The sequence below is a fragment of the Myotis myotis genome, unplaced genomic scaffold, assembly GCF_014108235.1.
Source record: "Myotis myotis isolate mMyoMyo1 unplaced genomic scaffold, mMyoMyo1.p scaffold_m19_p_13, whole genome shotgun sequence".
NCBI lineage: Eukaryota > Metazoa > Chordata > Mammalia > Chiroptera > Vespertilionidae > Myotis > Myotis myotis.
In genome coordinates, this window is record NW_023416317.1 from 7,855,137 (window position 1) to 7,868,735 (window position 13,599).

General features: G+C 45.3%; 1 protein-coding gene across 11 annotated transcripts in view; it reads left to right on the forward strand.

The window, feature by feature from the left end:
- Positions 1–13,599, forward strand: part of ADAMTS9 (ADAM metallopeptidase with thrombospondin type 1 motif 9) — a 164,116-nt gene that overhangs the window by 71,834 nt on the left and 78,683 nt on the right. For 10 of the 11 annotated variants that reach the window (XM_036331658.1, XM_036331656.1, XM_036331657.1 and 7 more), the window contains 4 exons: positions 6,155–6,365; positions 6,845–7,009; positions 9,154–9,318; positions 13,137–13,259. In XM_036331658.1, the coding sequence (XP_036187551.1) occupies positions 6,155–6,365; positions 6,845–7,009; positions 9,154–9,318; positions 13,137–13,259 (664 nt within the window). The remainder of the gene's footprint in view (positions 1–6,154; positions 6,366–6,844; positions 7,010–9,153; positions 9,319–13,136; positions 13,260–13,599) is intronic. The other variant, XM_036331655.1, reaches the window with a different exon arrangement.

The following is a 13,599-nucleotide window of genomic DNA, read 5'->3' on the forward strand; positions in this document are numbered from 1 at the left end:
CAGCTATCAGACCCTCACCCAGACTGGCCAGGCACCCCAGTGGGGACCCCCACTCTTAAGGGGTGTGATCAGCCTGCAAACAGCCATCAGCCCCTAACCCAGGCTGGCCAAACCTCCATGGGGTGAGGGATCCCCACTGGGGGGGTGGCGCTTGACCAGCCTGAAAACAGCCCTCAGCCCCTCACCCAGGCTGGCCAGGCACCCCAGTGGGACCCCCACCCTGATCCGGGACACCCTTCAGGGCAAACCAACCAGCCCCCACCCATGCACCAGACCTCTATCCTATATAATAAAAGGGTAATATGCAAACTGACCCTAACAGCAGAATGACTGGGAATGACTGGTCACTGTGACATACACTGACAACCAGGAGGCAGACACTCAATGCAGGAGCTGCCCCCTGGTGTTCAATGCACTCCCACAGGGAGAGCTCTGCTCAGCCACAAGCCAGGCTGACATGTGCCAGTACAGCGGTGGTGGTGGGAGCCTCTCCCACCTCCTCAGCAGCGCTAAGGATGTCCGACTGCAGCTTAGGCCTGCTCCCGCTGGCAAGTGGACATCACCCGAGGGCTGCCAGGCTGCCAGATGGATGTCTGACTGCCAGCTTGGGTCCAATCCCCTAGGGAGTGGGCCTAAGCCAGCAGGTGGACATCCTCCAAGGGGTCCCAGACTGCAAGAGGGCATAGGCCGAGCTGAGGGACCCCCTGACTGCACAAATTTTTGTGCACCAGGCCTCTAGTTATTAATATAAAATAGTATGGGAACTTGTAAAGGTCTCACCACTCATAAGAAGCAAAATGGACTTCAGCACTTCGCAGGTTCCACATCACCATACCAAATCCTGTTAAGTGGTGTTGGCAGGCCTGTTGGCTAGAGGGAAAATAATAATGCATTCTCAAGGTTACGAGAGATGAGCAGGGCTGCAATCAATTAGTCATGTCTGTCATAGGAATAGGAGGGGCAACATGGCACGCATACCACATCTTTGTGAGTTCTGGTCTGAAGTCTCTGATTTCAGAGCCCTGGCTCTCTCCCCACTGCCCTTCCCCTCCACCCATGCCATGGACCTGCTTGCTGGTGGATTTGTCAAAAAGCGTTGATAGAGGTCATTGTAGAAAGAAAAACCCAAGGCCTTAAAAGGCAGACATTTACATGGGCAGCATTAATTCTTATTATAGGCAATCTCCATACAAACCCATTGATTCAGCCAATTGAGTTAAACTAAAGTTCAGGGCCTTTTCAAAAAAATAATTATCTAGTTAATGCTGAACTGAATTAATCACTGAAGTTTAGGGAGGAAACATTGAATTGGTGGAGAGATTCCTTGAAGCACAACTTCAATAAATTGGGAAAGGTGACATTTTACAATTAACCTTATATCAATTATAACTAATAAGGTTGTAACAATAATAGTAATTATATTGTTCAGAGTGGTAACTACTCTGCAAGTAATAATAGAGTCAACCATTTACTTTGGATTATTTTTAAGTAATATATGATCCTATTAACAGTCTTTTGTTAATCACATATATATAAAATAGTATCCTATTAATTAGTTAATATATTAATGCTCTATTTATCTTATTAATAATCTAATAAGCAACACAGTACCTAAGTATTATTATTATTACTCTAAATTAACAAATAAGGAACACAGGGTGAGAGAAGTTGAGCAAACTGCCCCAGGTCACACAACTAGTTAGTGAAAGGGCAGGATTTAAATATGCTTTGTCTGACCCTTGAGCCTTACTCTTTGGAGAGAGCTGTTTTCATTTTGATTTCAGGCAGTGAGTGATATTTCTTGATCTCATTTTGTGTAGCTTTTCTTCCTTTGTGAAAAGAAACACCTCCCAGGAGATTCCTGCCCCATCCTTGTTCTCTCTCTTACTTGGACCCCTTTGCTGTCATTTGTGCACTGGCTGGGTCAGACCAGGAGACTGTGATGATGAGGGAGTGTTGAGTGACAGGTGCAGCTATTGTGGGACTCCTGCTGCAGCACTAAGCATGCTCCTCTCATTGCATTGTGGGGAAGACAAGTTTGTGCAAAGCATCTCCAGTACTAGGACATGACCTTACCAGTAAAAAAAAAAAAAAAAAGATTCTTTAAGAACCTGCTTAAGTGTACCCGAGGAGCAACAATTTGAGGTGGAGCTGTTGTTTGAACTGTTACTTCAAGGAACTAAAAATGCTCACTTCAAACAAATTCCAGTCAGCTACCATGGAGTTGGTAGTGATGCCAGCTAAGCTGATGGTCTCCCAGAGTCTCTCATGCACTGGAAGCTCTCAGATATAAAATCACAATGAAAGCAAATTTTAGAAAGCAAATATATTGAGAAGGCACCTGGAATCCGTGAGACTTAGGAAGAATTATATGGCAGATCTCAGCTGGATGTCTCCTCAAATTGTGTTGTGGTTTATGCGGAGGTACATGATGCTTGAATTGGCTGGAGAGTACAACACCGAGAGCAGTAGTAGTAATTAATAGCCACTTTTCTTGAGTGGGTGTCATGTGTGTTCAATGTTACACATGCCTGGCCTTCCCATCTTCCCAGTAGCCCCGCAAAAAGAATCCCGTTTACCCCATTTCACAGATAAGGAAGCTGATGCTTGGGGTTAAGTGATCTCCGTAGGGTCTATAGCTAAAAAGTGTTAGAGCTCGAGTTCACACCTAAGACTTTCTGATTTCATAAATCATCCTCTCACTTTTATTAAAAACTGGAGGCCCGGTGCACAAATTCATGCACAGGTGTGGTCCTTCGGCCTGGCTGGTGATTGGGGCCAATCGGGGCCCTCTCGCCCAGTCCCAATCAGGGCTGATCGGGGCCGGCTGGGGGTAGGGACCACAGGAGGTTGGCCGGCTGTGGGAGGTGGCTGTGGGAGTGCACTGACCACCAGGGGGCAGCTCCTGCATTGAGCGTCTGCTCCCTGGTGGTCAGTCTGTGTCATAGCAACTGGTTGTTTGGTCGACCAGTCATAATGGTCGCTTAGGCTTTTATATATATAGATAATTTCACATGACCAAGGTTAAACCAGCGTTTAAAATCTTTTCATTTTATCATATAATAGGTATGTCAAAGTTGCTATTCTAAATTTCCTATTCAGAGAAAGTCATCTTTTTTATACTTAGCTTAAAAAAAGAAATACTTCGACTCTACTGAGAACAAAGGAGGACAGCAGCTCAGGGCACAGGCTTGGATGAGAGTAGCACCTGTGGCTGATAAAAGAAAAGGCGAAGGAGTGGTAGCCATGTCTTTTAGTGGAAACGTCTGGTAGAAGTTGCTCACTGAAAAACAGACACAAACCGAGCCCAAAGGAGGTGTTTTCTCTTTCTTCTGTCAACCTGACAGTTTCTATAATTGTGATTTATCCTGAGTATTGCCAAGTGGCCATGTGCAAAGCTAAAAGACTGAGGAGAGAATTGTTACTGATGGTCAAACTCTAAAATAGTTTTGCCCAAAGCATGTTTGTGGAACTCTATTTCCATGAGATGATCCCTGGCCGGCCAGGATGTTTGACTGTCTCCTCCCCTGTGTGGACATCCGTAGTGCTGATGAGCATTCCAAAGGCTCTGAGATGTAGAACTCTGCTTAAATCATAGCTCCCACCCATAGAGACAGCACTTTTTTTTTTTTCTGTTTCCACTTAATAACAGACACTTGGCTTTTCTGAAATAGAGGAACAAAATATAATGTTACATGAAATGAACCGAATGAATTCAGAACACTAGTTGAGACCACCTTCGAGGGAGCGACTGTGAAGCAAAGGATCGCATTTTATAGACCTTTCCCAGGGCAGTGTATGACCTTTGACACTCTTCCAGGTTCTCTGCTCGGATTCCGGGCATTGTGTGACTATCAGGGAGTCTCCACAGTGTTTTTCCAGCCTGCGCTGTTGAGGCGGGACTCCTGCCTCCCTCATCCAGGATGGGAAATAACCTTTCCACACGGAAACGGTGAGGAAGGCAAAGTGGAGGTAGCCAGGAGCCGAAGGGCAGATGAAAGTTCCAGATGCCTCTGCTGAATTGGTCCAGGGTTTTGCCTCACTTCCTCAGGGAAGTGAGGGTTCGCCCAGATTAAACTTTGGCAGGATGAGATAAAGTGCTGTTTTACTGTCCCTCATGTAACATGTTCCGATTAGAGCAAAATCCCGTTAGCCCACTTTACATGCCAAATGTAAAAGTAGGTCGACTCTGACCTACTTGTGAGCATTAGTGAGGAATTCCGAGATAAGCTTGAGTCCAGTACTATTTTCTCCCACGTCCTCGCCCTGGACAGGTGTGGATGGAAGAATTCTTAGGGCCTCACCAAGCCACTGAATTTCTGAACAATACAGCATTAATAATAAGGAGCAAATCCAAATGAAGATGGTAAAGAAAACAATCTTTTTTATTATTAGATTTAATCAACACAATACATTTCAAGTTTATTTAGACTATTCTAAATAAATTCAATTTCAGCATTTTTTCTTTAAGCATTGACCATGTTCCTGAGCATTAAAAGAATTTATTTTCCCATTCTGAGCACCTGCTGTGTGCCAAGAAAGGCTACAAAGATCTGTAGATTCAAATCTAGTTTTTAAAATATATAATTATGGAGCAGTAAGGAAAAATAACAATTATAACACAGAGGAGTTTTAAGGCAGTACAAATACTCTCTAGAGCAGTGGTTCTCAACCTTCCTAATGCCGCGACCCTTTAATATAGTTCCTCATGTTGTGCTGACCCCCAATTTCATTGTTACAAATTGAACATAATTAAAGCATAGTGATTAATCACAAAAACAAAATGTAATTATATATGTGTTTTCCGATGGTCTTAGGCAACCCCTGTGAAAGGGTCATTCGACCCCCAAAGGGGTCGTGACCCACAGGTTGAGAACCACTGTTCTAGAGTATTATGTTATACTAGAGACCCAGTGCACGAAATTTCATGCCCTGGGGTGGGGGGAGGGTCCCTCAGCCTGGCCTGCACCCTTTCATAGTCTGGGAGCCCTCAGGGGATGTCTGACTGATGGCTTAGGCCTGTGCCCTGTGGGGAGTGGGCTTAAGCCCCAGTCAAACATCCTTAGTACTGCCCAGAGGCGGGAGAGGTTCCTGCCACCACCACTGCGCTCGCCAGACATGAGCCCGGCTTCATAAGCGAAGCTCCCCCTGTGGGAGCGCACTGACCACCAGGGGGCAGCTCCTGTGTTGAGTGTCTGCCCCCTGGTGGTCAGTGTGCATCATAGCAACGTTTGTTCCACCATTCGGTCAATTTGCATATTACCCTTTTATTACATAGGATGATGAACACCTGTCATTACACATTTGTCCAGACCCATAGAATGTACAGCACCAAGAGTGAATTCTAATGTAAACTAGGGGCTTTGGGTGATAAGGATGCATCAACGTAGGTTCATCTATTAAACATACCACTCTGGTGGGGGAAGCTGATAATAGAGGTTGTGGCCGGTGGTGGGTCGGGGGTGGCGGGGAGGAGAGGCAGGGAGTATATGGGAAATCTCCATGCCTTCCTCTCAACGTTAGCCTGGACCTAAAACTGCTCTAAATAAATAAAGTCTCATTTTTTAAAAAATTTTATAATTGAGTTGTATAGACTATGGTACTTGTATTCGAGTAACTTAAGGTCTTTACTCACAGGTAGTAATGTACACAGTTTAGCACGCTTAACTCCACAACTACAGTCCAAATGATCAGAATGTTCACTGCGCACCTTCTAGCACAGGCCCACATGAGGGAGGTGTCCGGGGGGTTCCCAAAGTTGTTCTCTGTTGAAAGCAGTCTGCTTGATAAATGAAATGCTTGGTAGCATGAACCTTTTAAATATAAAATTTCTCTTTTGCTCTGTTGACTTCTGGTGTGTTTTTCCCCCCTTTTGGTTGCTTGAATTTTAGATTTTATCAGGAGAGAACCTTTACAAAGACAGAACCTCTAGTTATCAGTCTGTGACTTCCATGTACATTGGCAGCCATGAAAAATACAGGGATATGTTGGTTTAAAATTGGATTTCGATAACTGACTATGGTTTGATGGTGTTTGAGTTAAGTTGGAGGGGGGGGGGAGGAACGGGGGGGGAATGAAGTCAATTCTTCCAGCAGCTGAATGTAGATGAGACATGTATTTAACAGAAGTCTTGGTGTCTTCCCGGTGTGCACAGGTGGCAGGTGGCCAGCAGGAGTGAGTGCAGTGCCCAGTGTGGCCTGGGCTACCGCACGTTAGACATCTACTGTGCCAGATACAGCCGGCTGGACGGGAGGACCGAGAAGGTGGATGACAGTTTTTGCAGCAGTCACCCCAAACCAGGCAACCAGGAAAAATGCTCAGGAGAATGTAACACCGGGGGCTGGCACTACTCTGCTTGGACTGAAGTGAGTTGCTTCTCTCTGAACGACAGTCTTTTCGAGTGCTAAGTCTGATTCATGGATGAGGATAAATCAGCTAATTCATTCCTTAGGGCTGTGTTTAGAAACCCTGTGTAGCTGTATGGAAAGAGTACCATGATTGATTTATAATGCCTGACCCCATTCGAAATCTGCGAAAAAGTGCACCATGTTTAATCTGTAATGTGTGATGTGGCCATGGCATGTGGAAAACTGGGAATGGTCCACCTACTCAACAAATCCCTTTTTTCATACCCCGTGGACCATTTCTAATTTTATTTTTCTATTCTCATTTATAAACCAGTTAAGTAAATTGATAATGTGAACAGAAAGTCCCAAAATGACCAGATTGGTTAGCTTGGTTGATTGGTTGTGTCTTAAGGTCTGGCAGGGATAAGCCATCTCAGCCAGGATCTCGACAGTGCTTGGCAAGAAACTCGTTGTTGTTTTTTTCGTTGTCTTTTCAGTGTTCTGAAAGCTGTGATGGTGGAATCCAGAGGAGAAGGGCTGTTTGTGTCAACACCCGAAATGATGTCCTGGATGACAGCAAATGCACACATCAGGAGAAAGTCACCGTTCAGAGGTGCAATGAGTTTCCTTGTCCACGGTGGAAGTCAGGAGACTGGTCCGAGGTGAGAGGGCAGGGCTGTCATTTTCCCCGGGTCATCTCTGACATTCCAACTCCGAGCCCCTCCCTCCCCCTCCCCCGGGCGGTTCAGGGTTAGACCTGCTGTGCCTTTCCTACACCTTCCATTGGGGAAACGACCCGAGTCCTCTACCCACCCCAGGACTGCCATACTGGACGGGAGGGCCCACTGGCGGCTTCAGAGGCACTGCCGGGCTAGCTGCATCACCTGCCACGGCAGCTTTCGTTAGTGATTTTGACTTTCCAGACCCGTCTCTCCTCTTTGAGCCCCAGCAAGGTCACTGCAAAGCGAATCCAGGCTTTAGGAATTATAAAGCCGCACTGGCTTAGGCCTACAGTAAATAATGAGGTGTCCTGCTTCCTCATCTGTAAAGTAGGAGAATCAGACCCCAGCAAGTGGCCTCTCTCACTTATCCGACCAGGTGCTAGTGGAATCGGGAAAGAGAAAGGGCCACTGGGCACTCTGGGTTTATGCCTTTCGGTCCCTGACCTGGGAAGCATAGGGCGGTGCACAGTGGAGCCCCTTTCATGCTGTTAGGCCTGTCAGCGCGCACCACTAGCATAGCCCCTGGGACCTCACCCAGCGGTGACTCCTTCCACCTTCCTTCTGGCCAGCAAATGGAAGGAAAACTGAAGTTCCCTTGTTTATGGCCAAGTCAGGGATGTGGGGAAGAGGTGTTTCCTGTCAGCACCCTCTGCGTGCACTCCCCCACCTCATCCACCCAAGCGCAGGGGAGCTGCTCACTTTTAGCATCAAATACAATGTGAATCTTACGAGGACACTATTAATGCCCCTTGAATGGCAGGCAAGCAATGGTGCATGTGCTTAACAGTGTCTTATTCTGGACAGTTACAAACAAGCTTCGTATTTTCGCTGCTAACAAGTTGCCTTCTCTTAAACCCCTGTATTGTTCTTAAAAAGATGAAAGAAGGTATTGGGTTTATTTTTCTTAGATAGCTAGTATGAACTAAAGTAGCATTTCAAATTAATTTACAAACTTGTGCAAAAATGCTTGATAAAGTGCAAGCCAGGGTTCTCAAACTATATGATATATTCAGTATGATCCAGCATTCCATAAATAAAGAGACTGGGAAGCAGACAACAACATGTTAATGATCCTCCCTGGGTAGTGAGATTTGGGGATCACTCTAGATTTCTCTTTTATTTTTTTCTGTACTTTTCAAGCTTTTTACAATGAGTATAGACAATAGCAGTAATTATATTTAATACTAGAGGCCTGGTGCATGAAATTCATGCCCGGTTGGGGGCGGGGGTCCCCTCAGCCCAGCCTACACCCTCTCCAATCTGGGACATCCTTCTCACAATTTGGGACCACTGGCTCCTAACTGCTCACCTGCCTGCCTGCCTGATCACCCTAACTGCCCCCCCCCCAATAGCCTGATCACCCCTAACCACCTCTGCCTGCCAGCCTGATTGCCCCTAACTGCCCCCCCTGCCGGCCTGGTTGCCCCAACTGCCCCCCCCCACCAGCCTGGTTGCCCCCCACTGGCCTGGTCACCCCCAACTGCCCACCCTGCCGGCCTGGTCACCCCACACAGCCTGCTGTTCAGTCATTTGGTCGTCCCTTACTAACACCCTGGCCAGCCTTGTCTCCCCATGGTTGTTACTGTTACTGTGACTGTGTCCTGGACAATTTTCATATTCCTCTATTATTAGCATAGATTTACTAGATGAACATGGGGTAAGCACTTTAGTTGGGTTTGTTTTCACTTAGTTTTCACAAATCTTGGCAGTAGGTGCTATTGTCCCCCTGGTACAGATGAGAAAACTGAGGTACAGAGGTCATTTGACCTCTGAATTAAAACCCGGATTGGTCTGACTCAATTCCCCACACTTAACTCCCTCACTAGAAAACTGTGAATGCAGCTCTTCAGTACCTCAGAGCATGGTGCTGTGTCAAGTTTCTTCTGGAATCTGTATAAATACAGAGTGAATGAATGAATGAATGAATGAATGAATGAATGAGTGAATGAGCATCATTATCTCTCAGGGTGCTGAGAGAGAGGAATTGCTGTGGGAAAGAGCATTCCTGTTCCTGCTGGTCAGGAGTGGCCCGGGACCCCACAGGTGCTGAGAAGTGGGCCTGACTGGCTGTGCTTTCGTTGCAGTGCTCGGTCACCTGCGGGGAAGGGCACAAGCACCGGCAGGTCTGGTGTCAGTTCGGTGAAGATCAATTAGACGACAGAATCTGTGACCCTCAGACCAAGCCAGCCTCCGTGCAGACCTGTCAGCAGCCAGAATGTGCGTCCTGGCAGGCAGGTCCCTGGGGACAGGTATTTCAAAGATAAAGTTCTTAACTGCATTCTTTCCTTTCACCTGGAGAGCGCTTACAGCGGGCATGCCAACGGCAGACCTTGCCACCGGGTCTGACTGCCCTGGGCCTTTGTGCTCTGGGCCCAGCAGGAGAAACTCTGCACCTATTTTACCCCACTTCCCGGGTTGTCCTGGCCCTCCTGCAGCTGACTGTCCCCTGTACAGACCCACATGCCTGTCTACTCTCTGGGATTAAAACCAGATTGAGACACGAGCATTGGAACTTGTCACAACAGATCTGGAGTCTGGCTGATGTTATCCTCTCATGTGTCCTGTGTGTCTGTCACAGAAAAAGGGCCCAGCCCCAGCATCTTAGACAGGAGGGTCTGGAGTGGGATTTGGATGGGACGTTGTGGTTCCCATTGTCGTGTTTCCAAAGCTCACCTCTCATAAGTAAGTCAGACCGTTCGAACAGATTCATCAGGTCAAAGGCTACAGAGTCATCTCGCTTTGCAAGAACCTCTTCCCAGTGGGTTTAACTCTTGACTAGACCTGCTCTTAAAGGAGACAGTGGAAGTCTCCCTGGCACTTGCAGTGGAGAAGCCACTGCTCTTGAGATTAAGTCCTTCCCAATATGGAAGCAAAAAGCATTCTGGTCCTATTTCAGTAGCTCTCTGGGTTCCCAGGGGAAGCACAGCAGCTGTCTGCTGTCACTTACGTAATACCTCAAAGAATGACTCTCCTTCCGCGTGGTCCAGCCCCAGCTTCAGCCACTTCATCCCTCCAGCTGACATCTTCATTTCCATGCCTGCGGTTTCTGTCATTAGCATCAACACTCTTCCAAATGCTCCCCATTGCCCAGCGTCCCCAGTCAAAACATGGCTGATCACTCTGCATACACAGGCAGAGTCCACGCCCACCTCTAATCTTGCCTCCTCTTTGTCTCCATCCACATAACTCTTAGGGGGTCCTCAGAGGAAAGATGCACAGCTCAGGGTCGCTGGTAAGATTGGAAGATAACATCTGTTAGAACTGCTGGATCTGTTTTTAGCCCTGTCCACACCAGACCAATCCTAGCTAGAGATTTGTTCTTCCTTTGCCTGAACATGCAATTCAGGGCCACAGAATAACGTTTTTTAAAATATTGTGTAAGAGTCATGCCTGTTCATAAGAAAAATTTTGCTAGATGTTATTTATCAAAAAGAAGAAAACCAAACATACTTCTAACTCTGCACTGCAGAGATTACATTATTAATATGTATATGATTTTCTTAAAACATTTTTATACAAAGTATTTTTATAATATTAAGATTAGACTTGGGCTTTTTTAATTGAAGTAAAATTCATGTACAAAATTAACCACTTCAAAGTGAACAAGTCAGTGTCATTTAGTGCGTTCATGGTGTGCAACCACCACCTGTGTCTACTTCCAGAACATTCCCATGGCCCCCAGAACACTCACTGAGCAGTTACTCCCGTCTGCTCCTCCCTGGAGCCCCTGGAGCCCACAGTCTGCTTTCTGCCTCCATGTATTTACTTATTCTAAGTATTTCATATAAATGGGATCATGCAATATTGGACCTTTTGTGTATGGCTCTTTTACGTAGCATGTTTTTAGGGGTGATCCACATTGTAGCACACCTCTTTACTCTGTTCCCTTTTATGGCTGTGTAATATTCCATTGTATGGGTATATCACACTTGTTTATCTAGTCATCCCTCATTGGATATTTGGGTTACTCACGCCTCTTGGATATTGTGAATTGTGCTGCTATGAATGAGTGTTCTTTTTAGTACCTGATTTCAATTCTTTGGGGTATATACCTAAGAGTGGTGTTGATGAGTTATGTGGTCATTCTGGGTTTAACGTTTTAACCACCAGTTTACCACAGAACCTGCATCCTTTTACATTTCTACCAATAATACACAAAGGTTCCAGTTTATCTACATCCTTGCCAACACTTCTTATTTTCCCACTTTTTAATTATGACACCTAAGGTTTTGACTTGTATTTCCCTAAGGACTTGTTGGCCATCTTTTCATGAGCTTGTTGGCCATTTGTATATCTTCTTTGGAAAAATGTCTATTCAAGTCCTTATCCTATTATTAAAATTTTGTAATTGTGGTAAAATACCGATAACATAAAATTTACCATCCTTACCATTTTTAAGTGTATAGTTCAATAGTCTTGAGTATATTTACATCACTGTGCAACCAATATCCAGAACTTTTCATCTTGCAAAATGAAAACCCTACCCATTGCCCTGGCCAGGTGGCTCAGTTGGTTGGAGCATCAGCTTATACACCAAAAGGTTGTAGGGCTCAATCCCCAGTTGGGGCGCATACATATAGGTGGCAACCAATCAATATTTCTTTCTCACATCAATGTTTCTCTTTCTCTCTCTCTCTCTCCCTCTCTTAAATCAATAAAAATAAAATCCTCAGGTGAGAATTAAATTTAAAAAAACCTCTACCCATTAAATAACTGCCCATTTGCCCTCCACCCAGCCCCTGGCAACCACTAGTCTGCATTCTCTATGTGTCCGAGCCAGCTCAGCCAAGGGTTCGCAAGCCTGAGGGAGGGTGGTGAAGGATGAAGAAAAGACAGACCAAGAGAGTAAGCTGGGTCTAGGTCAGTGATGGCGAACCTATGACGCGTGTGTCAGAGGTGACACGCGAACTCATTTTTTTGGTTGATTTTTCTTTGTTAAATGGCATTTAAATATATAAGAGAAATATCAAAAATATAAGTCTTTGTTTTACTATGGTTGCAAATATGAAAAAATTTCTATATGTGACACGGCACCAGAGTTAAGTTAGGGTTTTTCAAAATGCTGACACGCCGAGCTCAAAAGGTTCGCCATCACTGGTCTACGTGGATCTTCCTGTGCCTGGCTGAGGCCTCAGAGAGAGATCCAGAGGCAAGCTGAGCCTTTATTTTATAGCCAGAGGTAGACAAGGTAGTGGTCACCATAGTTACAATGTTCCTGTGAGTTTCACTTATTTTGGCAGCACTTGCTGCATCTCCCTCAGCCCATTAGCTACCCAGATAAGATTTAGGGAGCGTCATAAGGTCAAGCCTAATTATGCTAAGAGGGCGCTGCCCTCTAAGCTGGGACTTGTTTGTGGCTTTGCCAAGAGGTCAATCCAAGGCTTAACCCTATAGCCACACCCTACATCTATGCATTTGACTATTCTGGATGCCTCTGGAAGTAGAATCATTATCTGTCCTATTGGGACTGGATTATTTCATAGGCATAATATCATTTTCTTCCTAAAAGTTTTAAGGCCGAATAATAATCCATTGTGTGTATGTAGCATACTTTGCTTATGCATTCGTCTGTTGAAGGACACTTGGGTTGCTTTCATTTTTTGGCTATTGTGACTAATGCTGCTATCAACATGTGAGTATATTAATCTCTCTTTGAGACTCTGTTTTCAATTCTTTTGGATATATACCTAAAAGAGGAATTTCTGGGTTGTATGGAAATTCTATATTAAATTCTTTGAGGACCTACCATACTATTTGTCATGGTTCTGGTAACTATAGTGTGAAAGGTGTAAAAATTATTGGAGTGTATTCTCCTCCTTCCATGGATTCACAGTTAAGGAACTGAACTCCTACAGATATCATTTCAATGGAGATAGAAATAATTTCAAGCGTTGTAGTGATAATTTGTACAAAGCAGGATTGCCTACTTTACCTAATTTCTTTGGGTGCCTACCCTCTGGCCACAGTGATGGAACTATTTTTTCTCGTGTAGAATGTTATGTGGAAAGTAAGGGAAAGAGAAATGTTGCTGAATCGTATATACTTGCGTTTTGTTCCTTTCCCCCAGTGCAGTGTCACTTGTGGACGGGGATACCAGCACAGAGTGGTGCAGTGCATCGTTGGGACCTATGGCGTGTCAGTGGTGGATGTCAATGTCTGCAGCGCAGCAGCTAGACCAGCTGAGGTCCAGGTGAGTCTCCTCCGTTCAACTCCCTTATTGGCTTTGGGCACTGAGATGCCAAAATTTCCTAGGGGCTCTTTTCATAGGCAAATATGTAGGTAGAGAAAACCGTTGATTAAGTTGTTCTGGATTTACTTGTTTGTTACATTTTTAATCTGGTATTTTGATGTAGCAGTTTTGTCCTTCTCTGGTCATTTGAGATGTACGTAGGTTTGATTCTGATTCTTATTGGATGGCAGATGTTGGTTTTTGGGTGTGTTTTTCTTCGTTGTTTTAATGATTTCAACGTAAGGTTCAGCAAATAGTGTCGTCTGTTCAGGCAGCAGGTCCCGGTGCTGGCTTGTTCCTG